General features: G+C 41.9%; 1 protein-coding gene across 1 annotated transcript in view; it reads left to right on the forward strand.

The window, feature by feature from the left end:
- The window catches only part of LOC126456495 (UPF0746 protein DDB_G0281095-like), a gene marked incomplete at its 3' end in the record, with an annotated part of 28,097 nt that extends 9,397 nt beyond the window's left edge, over positions 1–18,700 (forward strand). The window contains exons 2-4 of the mRNA XM_050092244.1: positions 9,329–9,415; positions 14,065–14,525; positions 18,679–18,700. Coding sequence (XP_049948201.1) covers positions 9,329–9,415; positions 14,065–14,525; positions 18,679–18,700 — 570 coding nt within the window. The remainder of the gene's footprint in view (positions 1–9,328; positions 9,416–14,064; positions 14,526–18,678) is intronic.
- Positions 18,701–20,506: the final 1,806 nt, after the last annotated feature.

Genomic DNA, 20,506 nt, shown 5'->3' on the forward strand with positions numbered 1-20,506 from the left:
GAACAGGCAGTGGTTCCTGTCATACGTGGGGGTCAAAATGATAATGCACAAAAGGGTGCTTACTCCACAGAAATAAGAGAGGTTTATGTGGAGGAAAAGGTGTTGATGTTGTTATGACAGCGGAAGCTGTAGACGATGAAATTTAGCTTAATGATAAAAGTTCTGTTGTGTGTGGTATGAATGTTAGTGTTGAGCAGACACATTTAATTTGTTAAACGATGTGAAAGTGAAATGGAGAGAGAATTGCATTCTTGTAATTGGATAACCAAAAATAAATAAAGACATAAATAAAGAAATTCAGTTATGGGCTTAAAATTTGATGAACACTATTTTCCATAGTGACATATCTGGTGGTAATGTAAGGTATTATGAAGGACATGTAGATATTAGTGAAGAATATAAAAGATGTTATAAAATGTTGCAAACACATTTCATTTGTGTTCTAAACAAAAGATATGAGTTCGTAAGTACATTAATTTTGTTCTGTGATATAAAGTATTTTGCTATATTTTCTTTAAAGCCCTCCAAATAATTGTATGTGGACAAACTGCATTACCAATCAATAATATTTCACTAATTGGAGACAGATTTGTAATTGTTGATGTATAAAGGAGCGCAAAGAAAATGTTTTTGTGTAGTAGTTACTTACAGCAAGTTCATCACAGTATTTTTAGGTTTCTCAAAATGCTTAGACATTCTCATAAAGTTATATTACGTCTTGTGGCTAGGGCCTCCCGTCGGGGAGACCGTTCGCCTGGTACAAGTCTTTCGATTTGACGCCAATTCGGCGACTTGCGCGTCGATGGGGATGAAATGATGATGGTTAGGGCAACACAACACCCAATACCTGAGTGGAGAAAATCTCTGACCCAGCCGGGAATCGAACGTGGGCCCTTAGTATTGACATTCTCCCGCGCTGACCACTCAGCTACCGGGGGCTGACTGTCATAAAGTACAGGTTCTACTGTCATGCCACTACGATAAAATCAATGAAAGTAACTTTATGTCAAAGGATAGAGTAATAAGCAGATATTATTGTTATGTGTACCATCTTTTGTGTGTCCCGCATATGTTATATGACATTTGGTGACAATTTTAGAGCTACAGAATAGGCGAAAGGTCACACTTTGTACCTGTATTGAAAATTTGTGAGAAAAGAACTTTGTAAAGCGAAATTTTGCTCTTTTTCGCATTTGAATGAAGTAATGATACTAGCTAGTCAAAAATGTTGTATATCATGTAAAGGAGAACCTATGAATATTGATTTGTTATACTCCAAATCTAGTTGACATAAACAGTTCTATTATTTTGTATCAAAATGTTTCTTGCATTCAATTCTTTCAATTTTTGGGTGCAGGGGAATTTTAATAATACTAATTATGGTGAGATAAATGTACTAACTGATCTTTTATCATATGAAATGACCGATTCCCAAGTTGAAGACTCAAAACCCAGTAATCCACAACCACACAGCAATATGAAAATGTATAAACGTCAACATATATGAAGACTTAATGTAATTACTGCGGTGTATGATAAGCAATTACTTGTACTTTATTTTTCAAACTCACGTTTCAAAGATGATTTCGCACAAATAAATCGATAAGTGGTAGTATTTTCTTTGCTAAATGTTGTTAGAGGTAAACCTTTGTCTTTAGACAGTTTGTAGTACAAGTTTGAAGTGCGAGGGTGGAGTACAAGTTATGTGTGTTGTGTTAGCGTGGTGGTTGATGTTAATTTGTATTGTGAAGTGAACTGACTGAAAATTTATCTATTCAACAATACGAAGTCCACCAGTATTCATATTATTTAACAAAAAGAAACCGAGTATCGTCTAGACCAATATAAAAAGTTACATTTCACAATGGTCTAAGAGCCTACAATTTGTAACAAAGAAGGAGGATAGTAAAAGATGAATATTATGAAAACTGTTCATTCAGAGTCTATCGTTGCTACCTGTCTCTGCAGTGTGTCACTATCTCAGAATGCCAAATGTTGTGAAAATGTGACCAGCCGCCCAAATTAAAACTTACTTCAAAATTAATGAACTGATTTAGGGGTACAAGAGGGTGTTGACGGTCGCCTCACTGGAAAGAATCATACTTCCTGCTAGCCAATCCTGCGAAATTATCATCAATTTCCTTACAACCGAGGTAAATATAACCAGTTTGCACCATACCCCTCAGTTAGGTTCGCAGTCCCTGGTGATGACCCTCAATAAGATGACTTCTTACTCCCTACTGTCCGTGAACGAACCATCGTCTCTGTCCCACTTCTTACACCTAATTTCCAGTACATAGACCACACACTAAAACGTGTCTTAACACTCGAATCACAGCACAAGATATCATCCAAACACTACAAAAGAAACCAAACACTGCTCCTGCTCCCGACTGTGCTGCCTTTATGCACCTAGAATGACCAGGCTCCTTCCTAGAAAACCTTGCCCAACTTTATAGAGTGATTCTGTACAGAGGCTGCTGTACCGAGCAGTGGAAAACCTCCCGTATTCTACTTATCGTTGAACCTAATAGTGACTAATCCTCCTACCGACTCATCAGTCTACCTAGGTATTCAGCATCGTTTGCGAATCCATCACGTCCCAACACACATCTAAACCAACGTCTTCCCCTCTCTGTCAACCAGTGTGCCTTCCACTCTAACACTTCCACTGACGAGCTAATCCTGTGCCTTACCCACTTCCTATTCCACGAATTCAGTAATAGAAATTCCGCCATCTTTGTGTCCCTTGACCTTGACAAAGCATTTGACCATATATGGCACTGTGGACCCTTTCAACCCTTCAGTTGTATGTACATCCAACAAATTATGTTTGTTTTAATGTATCTTTCTGGCCAAACGCCCATCCTGTTAACCATGATCAACACTAATTCTACATATACATTTACACGTATTCTCCATAAACCACGTTTCAGAGTGTACCAGTGTCACTTTCCACTTTTCCTGTTCCAGTCGCATATGGTTCGCGGTGAGAACGATTGCCTGCCTGTGGCCTCGAATCTCTAATTTTACCTTCATGGTCTTTTCGCTAGATGTATGTAAGAGGAAGCATTATATTTGTTGCTTCTTCCAGGAAAGCACACTCTGAATTTTAGCATTAGACCATATCGTGATTCAGACCTCAACTCTTGCCGTTTCAGCCACTGGAGTTGACTTACCTTCTCCATGAAGTTTTCGCGCTTACTAAATGACCTGTAACGAAAAGGCTATTTTTCTTTAAATCTAATCTGTTTCCTCTATTAATCGTATCTGGTGTGGATCCCAGATTGACGAACAATATTCGAGTATTCGTCGAGGATTCTTACGATGAATCTCAGTGAGGCATGCGCCCTATTGGCGATAAATTTTATGTCGTCGTCACACTTTAAATCGCTCCGTCTGCATGCTTATAGATACATTATGGAAGTAACCGGTTCCAGTGATTGTTCTCCAATCAAGTAATCATATAGTAGAGTGTCCTTCTGTCTATGTACACGCAATATGCTACATTTGTTAATGTTGAGGGTCAACTGCCACTTCCTTTGCACCTAGCATAGATCGTCTGCAGTTCTTCCTGGATCTCTCTACAATTTTCTAGTCTTGCGACTTCTCTGTACACAATAGCATCATCCGAAAAAAGCCTCATGGAACTTTCCGATATTATCTATTGCCTATTTGTATGTATTGTGAAAAATAACGGTCCTATGATACTCTCTTGGGGCAGGCCCGAAGTTACTTTTATGTCTGAAGACTTCTTTCCATTCAGAATGACATGTTGTCTTTGCTAGAAACTCTGACCGCCAATCAGACAGTTAGTCTGATATTCCGTACGCTCGTCTTTTGTTGATCAGACAGCAGTGTGGGACTGTTTCAAACGCTTTACAGAAGTCAAGGAACATAATGTCTACCTGGGTGGCTATATTTACTGGTTTCTGCGTCTTATGAACGAATAGAGCGAGCTGGGTTTCTCACGATTTGGAGCCCACATTGATTCACAGAGACAAAATTTTCAGTCTCCAGAAATATCATAATACGTCAGCATAAAATATGTTGCAAAATTCTGCAACAGGCTGACTCCAGAAATATAGGTCTATAGCTTTGTGCATCTGTTCCACGATCCTTCTTGAAAACGGGAATAATGGGCTGTGCTTTTTTCCAATCATTAGGAACGCTTCGGTCTTCTAGAGACCTTGAGAGGTGACACGCCACTCTCTCATTTTAACAACATTGTCAATGTGACTAACGTTCATATTTTAGGTAGTGATCTTGGTGTTCCCTAGTACTACATTTGGTCTGTGTGGTTTATGACCAGTTGGCAGGAAGTGGGTAGAAGAAGCCATTTAAGAGAGACTGCTGTAAACTGAGCCTTTGTGCAAACAGTGGGAAGGTCATTAAACTCTATCCATTCCCATGGCTCAAATGGTTCAAATGGCTCTGAGCACTATGGGACTTAACATCTGAGTTCATCAGTCCCCTAGAACTTAGAACTACTTAAACCTAACTAACGTAAGGACATCACATACATCCATCCCCGAGGCAGGATTCGAACCTGCGACCGTAGCGGTCGCGCGGTTCCAGACTGAAGCGCCTAGAACCGCTCGGCCACACTGGCCGGCTCCATTCTCATGTTAGAAGCTGGGACGATATGGACAAAGTGGCTGGTGCATGTGTTTAGTGGAGGAAATGCTCTCATGTCGCCAGGAAGTCACCAGGTCCTACTAGCAAGTGGCAAAAGCATGTTTGATGGGCACGACTGTCTGGGAAGCTTAACAGCCTTCTTTCAGAAACTGGAAATAGTTGAACTGGAAAGATTAGATGTCTCCTTAAGTGAGGGACTAGGGTCCTGTCTAGGTAGATATTTTTGCCAAAAATATTGCCATGCTCACCGTGAGAACGACGTCTCCCTAATCTAAAATCTCCTTTTTTCAGACAAGAGCGATTTTGAGTCGCTGATTGGCTCCTCGCCCCCCCCCCCCCCCGCCCCACCAGCGCGGGATCCCCGTTGCTGTGTCTGGATTGACTACCAGGCCAACAGAACAGTGAAGAGGGAGATTCAGTGAGTAGAGCAGAGTTCGATTGGTTTCGTTTTTTTCTCATTCGGCTCCCTTACTGACGGCTGGTGGAAAGTAATTGTCATTCTCCGCCTTCCTCGTCTTCCGGTCCTCTCCTGGTGGAGAACTCCACGCCTTTCCGTAGTGGGTGAGACTCGTCTGTGTCTTATAATGGACTAAGAATCAATGGCAGTTTCCAATTGTACCGACAATGGAACTGAATATCATCTCAGACATAACGTGTGTAAATACGGTGAACTTATTTGTTCAAAAATGTTTCAAATGACTCTGAGCACTATGCGACTTAACTTCTGAGGTCATCAGTCGCCTAGAACTTAGAACTAATTAAACCTAACTAACCTAAGGACACCACACACATCAGTGCCCGAGGGAGGATTCGAACCTGCGACCGTACCGGTCGCTCGGTTCCAGACTGTAGCGCCTAGAACCGCACGGCCTCTCCGGCCGGCGTTCTTATTTGTCCTGTGTCGGCCATATGACGTTTGACAATTCAGCATGCATCGTTGTGCCTTTGAGTCAAATTGGTTTGGCCAGACCTGTGAACGGGTGCGCCTCACACTGGAATCTGCAGGGATTTCAGGGCTCTGATAGGGAAGTTCCCTACGTTCTGATAATCAGAACGCCAGACGGTGTAGTTTGCAGATTTTCCTGGACGCGTCAGAACATTACAGCTGCCGCTGAGCGCCGCTCCTCGCCAATAGCGCGCCGTTTTCTGCTGCCGCCTGAATCAAGGTGAAAAGATAAAATACTGTTGCATCGGCGTAGGGTTGTTAAATTATGTTAACAGCTCGCTTTTCTCAGGTGAACTATAGTTTCTGGTATACTTGGCCGTAGTTGATTCCATCTGAACAGAATTGGGCCTCACAGTGGATTCATACAAACAAAGTCAAGTTGCGTTGTAAAAGGCTTAATTCAGGGGAGAATTTGTACAGCTTCCACCCCGATGTATGCTTTGCCAATCAAACATGATCCCGTTTCTGAGTTATGTTTGTCATTTTTATTTGATATTTATCAGCTCACTGTAGTTATAAAAGAATTAATTAAGCTTGTCGCTACTTTGTAAACTTAAATACGCCACAGTTCTCATTCATACTCCTTCAACTATTCACTGTTTTTATTTTAAGGTGGTACACCAGCAGTTCAAGGTCCAATCTTATTAAATTAATTAATTTGGGTTCTGAAAGCCACCAAATGCTTAGGCAACGAAACTGCCACAAGTAAATTCACTAATTTCATTTACAAAGAATTAAGGTGGTAGCACACGATTTGAAGGTTATTGAGAAGATAATACTTTTCTTTATGTAAAGATAATAACATTTAGCACCATTCAGACATGAAGGGCTTATTTGCATAGTGGTACAAGTCCATTACCTTCACTTTTCTGTCTATAATGCTTCTGAAATTAATGGTCGAAACAAACAAAGGTTCATCTCTAGCAAGAAGCCATATGCTTGAATATTTCTGGTATCTCAACTGAAGATTTTTCAGCGCTCATTTAACTTTAGGACTCTGTATCCCAGAATGAAAAAAAAACGGACTTGTACCACTATTGAAACAAGCCATTCATATATTTTTATAATTAAAGCAAGTGGCGGCTAGCGACCTATGGCACACTGCTGGTCGAACAGCGGCAAGCTGTTTCGCAAATTGTCAGTAGTTTCGAAGTGGTATCCTATCAAGTACAGTAGCCTTTCCTCTGTTGAGGGATTTGAGTTGCTTTTCTGTAGCTTAGTCGCTTATTTCGGTATCTGTCATTTTTTTGTTCATGCAATAATTTAAAGAAGGAACTACTTCCTCTGTGAAACGCTTTTGGAGAAAGACGTTTAATATATCGGACGTTTCTGTGTCATGCTCTGTGCTATTATGGTTACAGAGCGTCTGGATAGATGATTAGATCCCGTTACTGATTTAAATTCCTTCGTTTTCCATCTCCCAAGAAGACTACTTCAAGTCTGTCCCAGTTCCTCCACTCTTGGACATTGTCTGCATTGCCCAAATGTCTAAAGCGTCTCCTGCTGTGTACCTCATCCAACACAATGTCGACATAGCCTTTCTGCCCCTGTATCCCGCCCTCTAGAAATCCCCAAGATTCCTTCCACCTCATCTCAAAATGTACCCAGTGGTTCCTTAAAATCACTCCTTTCACAAAAAGGGCATCTAAAATCGTCGTATTAGATTAGTTGACACTCTAAAATATCTGATAGTACTTCTCGACTGTATACCAACACAGTAACCGGATTTACAAAATATTCAACAAAATGTCAACCGTAGACTAAACCTGCTAACGGCCCAAACATGGGAAATGCGTCTCACCAACATACAGCACATCCAAAAAGCCTTAATCCGACCAATCCTCTCTTACGCCAGTGTCTTCGCTCCACCAAAATTCTACCATTCTCTCAGGATCCTGAAACGTCACGGATTCTGGCTAGCCTTCCGTATATGGCTACCGTTCTCCACTAGCATGCAGTATGAGCTTATTAATTTCCTGTCTCCCCTCCACAATATCGAACACTCAGATTTCCTACGCTTCCCGTAAACTTTGCGCAAGCCACCCAACCATTTCGTCCCTGACTATTAACTCCCATATTCTGCCACGTCTGTACCATTACATCCTTCTGATGTTGGACCTATACTTTCTCCACATCCTATCCTAGCGATATGTAATAACCTCCGCATATTGACTGCTAAATCTACCCGGATATCTAAACACCCTTTGAGCTTTCACTGAATACTCCATCCCTTCCCACACTTTCCGCCCTCCGTATCCAACGCTCAGGCTCCTCCCCCGCAGCTCATCCACGTCATGTCATTTCCACAATAATCTCCCTCCTCCCCTCCTCACTACTGCTTACTTCTGGAATCCCATTCCAGTAAAATGAAGCGCTTAATTGCTTACTTTTTTTAGAAAGACTGTTGTCAAATGACTACTTTAAAGAGTACAACAACATTTTACTTTAAATGTTCAACATTCAACCGCCTGTACTGAGAACATATACTTCTATGCATATTATAAATTGAAATCCCTGTCTTCCCCTGTGCTTTCTGACTGTATGTGAAGGCTAATCTCAGCAACTATTATAGGGTCCTGATAAGGTTTTCATTAACAGATAGGGTGATTCATGAGAAAGGTTTGCGTATATAATTTGCTCCTCCTATGTAGTGATTGGTGTGTAATATGTGCATTTTTATCTCTTCGATATTTAATTGGCGTTTGGAGTGACATCTCGTGGCACTGATGGGACCTATGAGCTGGCCAGCTACAGAGGATACGTTTAATGGCAGTTCAGTAATCAGCCACCACAACTCATGAGACCAGCGGAGCTTGACCAGAAACTGTGATGAGCCGGTGGTCTAGTAGTACAGGGTGTGTGTGGACACTGGAAGGTCGCAGTATTGAATCCTTTTCGGATCACTGATAGTGTAGTCTTTCTTTTAACTTAATTGAGAGGTGCTCAATGTTACAAGAATTCGCGAGAAACGACACATGGTTCGGATTCCACGTTAAACAGTAGGTTTCCTTTCCGCAGTTGGTGATTGTGGTAAGGCAGGGACACAATAGTGTTTGAAATAGTATCCAGTTGAAAGACATGCACTAGGAGATTCAGCCACACAAAACTACTATTACCAGATTTTGTATTTTGAAGGAAGAACAGTCTTTAATGCAGGGGAAACAATGCTTTTGTTGACACGTTTCGTAATTCTGGGTCATTATCAGAAAATTTTAATATATAAAAAAATATTTCTGTTGATTCATCAGACTGGTGAAATGCGTCAATAAAAGCATTGTTTTTCCTGGATTCAAGACTTTTGCTGTCGTAATACTATCTGTGGTTGCTACACCAGTTAGGTGTTGAAACCTAGCATATACTTTAGAATTTTGGGCACTTTTATTGTACATGTTTATGTGGAAATTAACTCGCACTTTCTTTTACACTGAAGATGTATTTTCTCAATATTGTGGCATCTCATTAACTGATTTATGTCTTATAGCTTGTTTTCATGTATTAAACTCAACTATATCCTGGTTACTCGGTGTAAATACTGCACTTTTTGCACTGCTGGCGTATATTTGCAGACATTTCAGAATATTGCAACATCTTAACTGTGAGAAACAATGTACTACCATGTTGTGTTTTTTACAATAGAGCCATCTAGTGGTAACAGCTATAACTACTTACTCATAGTGCAACCAACAAACTGAGGACGACTGTAGCAGTGAACCATCTATTTGTGTGGTACAATAGAAAATATAGTTGACAAATTTTTCGGCTTGTCTGATACTTCACTGTATTTCGCTGCAAATCAGGGCACTTGGGGAGGAGATGCTTCTTGCAGATTGCGTGAGTTCAGCGGGGGCAGGAGCAATATCCCCTCCCCTTTCTTCCTCTCCTCTCCCTGACCTTCTGGGCTTGTTCTTTCCTTGTCACCCTACTAACGCTATACTTGTAATACATAATACTTTACCTTTCCATTTGAGATCTGAACTAAGGGGGAGGGAGATGACATTAGTATCATGCAAAGGAAACACACGGAGAAAACTCAAACTATAAAACATTAAGAAGAGGTTGAGGTGTTGTTGTTGTTGTTGTTGTTGTTGTTGTGGTGGTGGTGGTGGTGGAGGTGGTGGTCTTCAGCGGTATTTTATACAGCTTCCACACTGGTTTCTCCAGTGTAAGCCTCATAATCTCTGTGTAAATCCGTTTGAATGTGCCAACCCTATTTGAGCCTTGGTCTCCCCAACAACTATAATCCACACACTTGACTCCATCACCGAAATGACGATTCCTTAATGACTCAAAATGTGTTCCATCGACCAGTCCCTTCTTTCAGTGAAGTGGTACCCTAAATATTTCCTCAATTATATTCAGAACCTCGTCATTCGTTATTCCATCTACCCACCTAGTAATTAACATTTTTCCGTAGCAACACATATAAAAAGCTTCTATTCTTCTCTTGCCTGAACCGTTTTTCAGCCAAGTTTCGCTTCCAAACAAGGCTACACTACAGATATATACCTGTACAGAAGATTCCCTAATAAATTTGTATTCGATGTCAAAAAATTTCTGTCCTTCAGAAACACTTTTCCTGCTATTGTCAGTCTGCATTTTGTATCCTCTGTACTCGAGTCATCATCTTCTATTTTGCTACTCAAGTGGCAGAACATGTGCACTACTTTTAGTATCTCACTTCCTAATCTAATACCCTCAGCATCGTGTGAGGTTACGTATATTAAGGCTGTCTAATCGGTCGCTCAGTATTGGTAAGAGGCGAATTTGCTTGTACGTCTGAGCGCCGGTGGACAACCCCAGGGCTGTCAAAGAGCTGTAGCCAGTCCAGAGCAGCGACCATTGCTGGCGAGCCCATCTGCGGGCACAAAGCCTTCGTCATAAATGGGGAAATCCAGCTTGGATGATGCATCGATCGCTTAGGAGGGTCAGCTATGCTCCCAGAAATGGCGGGCTGTGAGACAAACTGACATGCGCTCTTACAGCTCTTTGAGAGTCTATAATAATTCACATTCAGATATTAATGCAAACTTTAATACCTCTGTGATCTCAGAAAAATTAGGCACATCCAATGGCATAACTCTATTTGAATATCTATAAATCTACACAAGTTAATATTTCACATTGAATAAATATGTACACAATGAATCTCTGAATTACGAAAATTTAATCGCTTCATGCGAAGCAGGCAAAAAGGAATACAAACGTCTCAAAAATGAGATCGACAAGAAGTGCAAAATGGCTAAGCAGGCATGGCTAGAGGACAAATGTAAGGATGTAGAGGCTTATCGCACTAGGGGTAAGACAGATACTGCCTACAGGGAAATTAAAGAGACCTTTGGAGAAAAGAGAACGACTTGTGTGAATATCAAGAGTTCGGATGGGAACCCAGTTCTAAGCAAAGAAAGGAAAGCAGAAAGGTGGAAGGAGTATATAGACTATAGAGGGTGTATACAAGGACGATGTACTTGAGGGCAATGTTACAGAAATGGAAGAGGATGTAGATGAATATGAAACGGGAGATATGATACTGCGTGAAGAGTTTGATAGAGCACTGAAAGATCTGAGTCGAAACAAGGCCCCGGGAGTAGACAACATTCCATTAGAACTACTGACAGCCTTGCGAGAGCCAGTCCTGACAAAACTCTACCATCTGGTGGGCAAGATGTATGGGACAGGCGAAATATCCTCAGACTTTAAGAAGAATATAATAATTCCAATCCCAAAGAAAGCAGGCGTTGACAGATGTGAAAATTACCGAACTATCAGTTTAATAAGTAATGGCTGCAAAATACTAACGCGAATTCTTTACAGACGAATGGAAAAACTGGTAGAAGCCGATTATGGGGAAGATCAGTTTGGATTCCGTAGAAATATGGGAACACGTGAGGCAATACTGACCCTACGACTTATCTTAGAAGAAAGATTAAGAAAAGGCAAACCTACGTTTCAAGCATTTGTAGACTTAAAGAAAGCTTTTGACAATGTTGACTGGAATACTCTGTTTCAAATTCTGAAGGTGGCAGGCGTAAAATACAGGGAGCGAAAGGCAATTTACAATTTTTACAGAACCAGATGGCAGTTATAAGAGTCGAGGGGCATGAAAGGGAAGCAGTGGTTGGGAAGGGAGTGAGACAGGGCTGTAGCCTCTCCCAGATGTTCTTCAATCTGTATATTGAGCAAGCAGTAAAGGAAACAAAAGAAAAATTTGGAGTAGGTACTAAATACCAGGGAGAAGAAATAAGAACTTTGAGGTTTGCCGATGACATTGTAATTCTGTCAGAGAGAGCAAAAGACTTGGAAGAGCAGCTGAACGGAATGGACAGTGTCTTGAAAGGAGGATATAAGATGAAAATCAACAAAATCAAAACGAGGATAATGGAATGTAGTCGAATTAAGTCGGGTGACGCTGAGTGAATTAGATTAGAAAATGAGACACTTAAAATAGTAGAGGAGGTTTGCTATTTGGGGAGCAAAATAACTGATGATAGTCGAAGTAGAGAGGATATACACTCCTGGAAATGGAAAAAAGAACACATTGACACCGGTGTGTCAGACCCACCATTCTTGCTCCGGACACTGCGAGAGGGCTGTACAAGCAATGATCACACGCACGGCACAGCGGACACACCAGGAACCGCGGTGTTGGCCGTCGAATGGCGCTAGCTGCGCAGCATTTGTGCACCGCCGCCGTCAGTGTCAGCCAGTTTGCCGTGGCATACGGAGCTCCATCGCAGTCTTTAACACTGGTAGCATGCCGCGACAGCGTGGACGTGAACCGTATGTGCAGTTGACGGACTTTGAGAGAGGGCGTATAGTGGGCATGCGGGAGGCCGGGTGGACGTACCGCCGAATTGCTCAACACGTGGGGCGTGAGGTCTCCACAGTACATCGATGTTGTCGCCAGTGGTCGTCGGAAGGTGCACGTGCCCGTCGACCTGGGACCGGACCGCAGCGACGCACGGATGCACGCCAAGACCGTAGGATCCTACGCAGTGCCGTAGGGGACCGCACCGCCACTTCCCAGCAAATTAGGGACACTGTTGCTCCTGGGGTATCGGCGAGGACCATTCGCAACCGTCTCCATGAAGCTGGGCTACGGTCCCGCACACCGTTAGGCCGTCTTCCGCTCACGCCCCAACATCGTGCAGCCCGCCTCCAGTGGTGTCGCGACAGGCGTGAATGGAGGGACGAATGGAGACGTGTCGTCTTCAGCGATGAGAGTCGCTTCTGCCTTGGTGCCAATGATGGTCGTATGCGTGTTTGGCGCCGTGCAGGTGAGCGCCACAATCAGGACTGCATACGACAGAGGCATACAGGGCCAACACCCGGCATCATGGTGTGGGGAGCGATCTCCTACACTGGCCGTACACCACTGGTGATCGTCGGGGGGACACTGAATAATGCACGGTACATCCAAACCGTCATCGAACCCATCGTTCTACCATTCCTAGACCGGCAAGGGAACTTGCTGTTCCAACAGGACAATGCACGTCCGCATGTATCCCGTGCCACCCAACGTGCTCTAGAAGGTGTACGTCAACTACCCTGGCCAGCAAGATCTCCGGATCTGTCCCCCATTGAGCATGTTTGGGACTGGATGAAGCGTCGTCTCACGCGGTCTGCACGTCCAGCACGAACGCTGGTCCAACTGAGGCGCCAGGTGGAAATGGCATGGCAAGCCGTTCCACAGGACTACATCCAGCATCTCTACGATCGTCTCCATGGGAGAATAGCAGCCTGCATTGCTGCGAAAGGTGGATATACACTGTACTAGTGCCGACATTGTGCATGCTCTGTTGCCTGTGTCTATGTGCCTGTGGTTCTGTCAGTGTGATCATGTGATGTATCTGACCCCAGGAATGTGTCAATAAAGTTTCCCCTTCCTGGGACAATGAATTCACGGTGTTCTTATTTCAATTTCCAGGAGTGTAAAATGTAGACTGGCAATGGCAAGGAAAGCGTTTCTGAAGAAGAGAAATTTGTTAACATCGAGTATAGATTTAGGTGTCAGGAAGACGTTTCTGAAAGTATTTGTATGGAGTGTAGCCATGTATGGAAGTGAAACATGGACGATAACTAGTTTGGACAAGAAGAGAATAGAAGCTTTCGAAATGTGGTGCTACAGAAAAATGCTGAAGATTAGATGGGTAGATCACATAACTGATGAGGAGGTACTGAATAGGATTGGGGAGAAGAGCAGAGTGTGGCACAACTTGACTAGAAGAAGGGATTGGTTGGTAGGACATGTTCTGAGGCATCAAGGGATCACCAATTTAGTATTGGAGGGCAGCGTGGAGGGTAAAAATCGCAGAGGGAGACCAAGAGATAAATACACTATGCAGATTCAGAGGGATGTAGGCTGCAGTACGTACTGGGAGATGAAGAAGCTTACATAGGATAGAGTAGCATGGAGAGCTGCATCAAACCAGTCTTAGGACTGAAAACAACAACAACAACCACAACAACAACCACCACAACAGCAACAACAACCACAACAGCAACAACAACAACCACAACAGCAACAACAACAACCACAACAGCAACAACAACAACCACAACAGCAACAACAACAACCACAACAGCAACAACAACAGCAACAACAACAACCACAGCAACAACAACAACCACAGCAACAACAACAACCACAGCAACAACAACAACCACAACCACAACAACAACCACAACAACAACAACAACCACAACAACAACAACAACCACAACAACCACAACAACAACAACAACCACAACAACAACAACAACAACAACCACAACAACAACAACAACAACCACAACAACAACAACAACAACCACAACAACAACAACAACAACAACCACAACAACAACAACAACAACCACAACAACAACAACAACAACCACAACAACAACAACAACCACCACAACAACAACCACAACCACAACAACAACAACCACAACAACAACAACCACAACAACAACAACCACAACAACAACAACCACAACAACAACAACCACAACAACAACAACCACAACAACAACAACCACAACAACAACAACCACAACAACAACAACCACAACAACAACAACCACAACAACAACAACCACCACAACAACAACCACAACAACAACAACCACAACAACAACCACAACAACAACCACAACAACATCATGCGATTTCAACAAACAGTATCTCAGATGAAAGCAATGAACTTTAGCTGTCCCCTCTGAAAGGTACATGTACCTGTCTATTTTATTTATTGATTTATTCGGTCTTTTACATCTTTTACATTACTCAAATATTTGTCAGATCGTTGTATTCTCCACATTTACATAGCTAACGCATATAGCATGAATACCTCACATATTATCTAACTTGTGTAGTTATTTAATGAACAGTTTACAATTTTTCGAGTAACTTTATTGAAAGGTTGATTCCAAGCGCTACTAAAAAGCTGTGCTAACACAAAAGTGATAAGTCACGTGTGTTAGCGGACACCACAATTGGAAAAAGAACCAAAAGACGCTTCTGTCAGGAAGACATAAATTGTTTAAACAATATTTGAGAGCTCTCTGCTGTCATTAATCAAAAGCACACTTGTACAATAATGCTGACTTATTTATTTATGAACTATTACTTATTATTGTAAATGACCTGGGTCTAACTGTTTGTGACATTTATTTATTTAAATATTGTTGTAGTATATTGGTTTCGACAGGTAAGTGGTCTACTTGAATCAGATAATGTCTGTAGAGTTAAAGACGGCATAGTTTTGGTGGGTACAGACTTCAGCCAATGGAAAAGCAGAGAGTAGCGAAACACTACAGGAGTCAAGTGGAGACGAACTTTTCAAGTGACATGCTCAAGGGAGCGATTCGGGAGACTTTGTGGAGAGTCCTGGAAGAAGGCAGACCTATCAGAAGCAATTTTCGTGATTCAGTTATGTAGGTGATTGTTTCTGGGTGCCGAACGGCCTCTACAATATTTTAACTTTTGAAGGGACTTTATATTTCGAGAGGAATGAAAGTTTTCCAAAGTAGGACTTTAACTTTTCCCGCTTGATTTACAGAAGTGACAAGGGAATGGTCAGACTCATCATGCCGAAAGGAATACATCTTTTTTTAGCACTGTTATTTAACTGTGCAAAAGGTCCGTATGCAAAATTGTAGCTGCTGACATGAATTGGAAGTCACCTAAAAAAAGTAAAAAAATAAATAGAATCACGAACATGGCTGTGTTTCCTGCTTGGCGCTTGCAGTGACGGCTGGCCACCCCTGGAAATGGCGAGTCGCGAGCGTTGTGCGCATGGTCGGGAAGTGCGGCCGTCTTATCGCGGCGTTCACTAAACAGGAATATCGCTGCACGGGTTTGGTGGAAAGGGAAAACGAATATTAGTTTCTGAGGCATGCACGTCCTTTTAATTTCTGGTAAGTATTTCGAAACATACCGTCCTGAAACTGGTTAGAGGTGTGAAAGATGTTCTGTACATGTTCATCTGTACTCCGCAAGCCACTTTACGGTGAACATTCAATCTCCCCTCACAGGTGATGGCGAACCCTGTAAATGTTTTGCTGCTTGCCATGGTGACACACCACAGACGCCAAATGAAGCAGTCAACAGGAAACACGCGTTAAGCCTATGTGTTGTGCTACATGGTTGTTAAACTTCTAGACGAGCATGTAAATGTCGCAGACATGTGGCTAGAGACAACTGGAACACTCGATACTGCAGACTGTGAATCTACAGACGGCGAAGACACTGACGAAAGTTGCACTCATGAAGACTCTTCGAGTGATAGTGCTGCATACCATCATCAATTATCTCCGAAAGTAACACCAGCAACTACAATTACCTTATCAGACAAAGAAAAAGTGGTGACGTATTGGTTGAACGAAAGTGGTAAGAAACGCCTACGTGTCAGTACTGTTCAAAATAAGTATCGCTTTGTCCGTTCTGAACGTGAATTGTATAGCTGGAAAAAGGAAGTCGCTCGACGACGTAAGAGTCGACTGGAAATTGCGACGGAGATAAATGCGCGACTCTTTGAGCTATTTACCGATGCCAGACAACAGTCATATTTTAGTGTCAGCGATACAACATTGCGTGATTGGGCGTTGGAGATTGCCAACGCGATAGGCGCTATAGAATTTACAGCTTCTCAAAGTTGGATTAGTCGCTTCAAAAGATCACATAAAATTCTGGCAAAAAAAAAAAAAAAAAAAAATTGTATCGAGAAACAGGTCGGAAAATGAAGTGAACAAATCGAAATGGTAGCTTTTCTTACGAATGCAAAAAATAAGATAGCCAGTTTTTGTGAATCATATGTGTACAATGCAAATCAGGTTTTCAAAAGGAAATGCGTGCGAAAAGAACACTGTCATTCAAACGGGAAAAACATATTGAGGCGATTGCGCAGTCCACGACTGCACTCACCCATTCATACACTATAATGCCCATAATTAGTCTGGATGGTTTATTGCTGCCTAAACTATATGTGTGTCTTCAAGAACCAATTGGACGTTTTGGACCACGTGTCAAAAGAGCAATGTTCTACGCAAACAATCTTGTGGTAGACCCATCGAAGTCTGGAAAAATGGCAAATGAAAAAGTTACACTTTTCATGCGTCATGCTTTTCTTCCGTTCTGCGGGAACAAATCTCTTCTTCTAGATTCCTGGTCAGGTCATAAAAGGTCTGAGTCTTTAAAAGCTGTATTTCGAGCCCACCCTGACAAAGAAGTAGAGATACTTCAGATTCCACCCGGCACGACGAACGTAATTCAATCTTTAGACAGAATTTTTCCGCCAGTGGAAGGCATTTTACAGAAAACTAACAGAAAATTATGGTGTGCAGATCACTAATTTCCTGTCTATCACCGTGACAATATTCTCAAGCTGCAATCAGTAGTACATTATCAACTTTCCTCCCCACGGTTTCAGAATTTGATTAAATACGCCTGGCACTCCTCGAAATATACTGATACTAGGCCTGACTCATTCCTAATACCAGCTCAGTTTTGTCGTCGGACATCTAACAACGTCTGTGATTCGCCGGGCTGTCATATGTCGTCTTTGCTTGTATGTTCTTGGTGCACAAAAAACCCTATGTTTTTAACATTGTATCAATATTTCGCATTTTTGCGCTAATTACAAAAAATAAAATTTTGACGTGTTCTAAACCGTATATTTATTTGTGTCTATGTCATAGCTATTTGGAAAGAATATTGTAGATAACGTATCAGCCATATTTGTCAACGAATGTTTAATTATCATACGATCGCTTTCACTGGGGGAATCAGCTCTCTCACTGCTGTGGCAAGAGAGCGGCGCGTAGCTGACGCCACCTTGTCCCTAGATAGCGTTGGTATAACGTAGCGAGAGAGGTCAGGGTTGTACAAGAGGCAGTTATAAGCGCGGAAACCATGCGACAATTTCTTACTTCACAAAATTGTTACAGACTTCCAGGTCATGTCAGCAGCTAAAATTCTGCATACAGACTTCTTGTAATGTTAACTCACAGTGGTAAAAAAAAGCAACAGGTTTCGACATGACAAGTCTGACCATTCCCTTGTGAGAATAGAGTATGACTTACTATTCTTCACGTCACGTGTGTTAATTTGTGAACCATCAAGTTGAACTCTGAACTATTTTTAGCAGGTGAATCTTTCGTGTATTGTGATCACGAAATGGACTTCCCTAAATCTACAAATGCTGTAAAGTTGTGATTACCTTTCCTCAATCTGACTTCTAAGATAGGTCGTAGGGTCAGTATTGAGGGAGGGTTGAAACATACCCCCCGACGTTACTCTAGAATCGAAACTAATCTTCTCAGAGGTTGGCTTCTACTAGTTTTTACATTCTACTACAAATAATTCGTCTCAGTATTTCTCAACCATGCCTTATTAAACTGACTATTCGGTAATTTTCGCACCTTTGAAGATTTTTTTAAATTGGAAGTTTCACATTGAAGTTTAGGGGTATTCCGCCTATGCCACAAATACGTATGTAACACACCAGTTGGAATAATTTCGGCATAACAGACTCTTCTGAGGACGTCATTGATTCTGTGGGATCGTCGTCTACTTCAACGAATTTGCTTCGACTTAGTTTTTGCAGCGCTCTGTCAAATTCTTCTAGGAACTATCATATCTTCCACGCAACTTCTATCACTTCTTTCTTTACTGTAACATTTTCGTTTCCCTTGTATAGCCTGTTGGTATGTTTCTTCCTCCATTCAGCTTTTACTTCTTTGCTTAGTAGTGGCTGGCCGATTCAGCTATCGATATTCATATAGCTGCTTCTCTTTTCTCGCTAACTGGAAGTGTACATCAGGTACATGCTTTCACAACCCATCTAGAACTTTCATTTGTAATGAAAGTAGTCGTGAACTACGAAATAGTTCGCGATTTCACAAGAAATGGCGCAAGGTGCACCTACCAGTTGGATACATGTTCTGATTTATTCGAAATTGAATTGTTAACCGTGTCTCCGTGGTCTCTAATACCTTAATTTTTTTACCGTTGAAGAAGGGGTAGGTGTGACTCGGGGCGGGGCGAAGTGGGCTGTAGAACTGCGCACTCTTATTGCCCGCTAGGTATGCCCTTGAAAGCACTCTTCACCTATAGTTGAAGAAAGAATATAATATTATGCGCTTTTGGGATCAGAGATCCACAGCAAAAATGCCGAAGGAACGGATATGTTTTCCAATGCTAACAACTCAGGAGCGTGCACAGTAATATGAATTCGTTAATGCGCAGTATAGGGACTGTCAGCTTTAAATGTGGTACATGTTTGAAGCAAAGAAGTATGAAATAAAACACTGTTGCAATATAATGCAATGAGTAGACGAAAAATGACATTCAGAACATTTAGTATATATTTGTGAGTGTGTCTTACTGCAGTTAATGTTATAAATATACGATACTAATTTATTTAGTTTACTAAGTAACAGCAAGATCAGTAGGGGAAGGTGGCGTAAAGTGGCCACAATGGGAAAAGTGGCCATTGCTTAGTTCTTGCCCTGAACAGCACTGCTACCTGCCAAGAAGTCGTTAGACTAGTTCTAATGTACGTTACTATTGTCAGTGAGTGACAGAAGCACCTTGTTTCGTTGTTAGTAAAAATGAGTGAGTTATCTGATTTAAGGTAAATGATTATTTTTGTTACGTCACTTGCATGGAGAGTAATAACTTTTTATAATATTAATGTTTAAACAAAGTGGCTTCCAAATATAGTTCTTTAATTCAGTTTGATACTCTCCTTTGTGGATCACTAATGCCAACATCGCGTCCGATCGGGAAAACTTATTGCACAGCTAGCAGGGGAAAGTGGCCCATGTGTTCACCCCAATAAGATCTATTAAAAACTACGGTTAAGACAGATATAACTCACTTGTAAACCCTATTATGCCGAAAGCTATCACCATTATACCCCTATGTGACAATTTGGAAGGAATTGAGCATTATAACCGTCTCTTATTTAGGCCTGTTACAGAAATACGATTGAAATCTGTCTACTGCAGCTGCTTAGTATTACTTCAGTTACTAGGGAACGCCGGGGGGGGGGGGGGGGGGAGGGGGAGAGGGGGAGATGGAGATGACTAGAAAATACGTGCAGTAATCAGAAAATTGACATAATTTGCTCGTGCGATAGCGCTGGTTTAGGCACGGAAAATTTATTACTATGTAAGCCTTCAGCAAAGTGCATGCTATTCCAGTAACACACACACACACACACACACACACACACACACACACACACACACACACACACTCACTCCGAGGTACCTGCCTATTGTCAGTACTTGCCCTTAAGCACAAAGATTTGGTGACTGATTTGGCACATTCTATCACGTAGCCTGTGTGACGAGTCTTGTGTATATCTCGCATTTTATTAATTATTTTATTGTAATAGTCCTAGTATTTTATGAAAATACTTGGTGAGCCTCGCT

The sequence above is a fragment of the Schistocerca serialis genome, chromosome 2 (assembly GCF_023864345.2).
Source record: "Schistocerca serialis cubense isolate TAMUIC-IGC-003099 chromosome 2, iqSchSeri2.2, whole genome shotgun sequence".
NCBI classification, from domain to species: Eukaryota; Metazoa; Arthropoda; class Insecta; order Orthoptera; family Acrididae; genus Schistocerca; species Schistocerca serialis.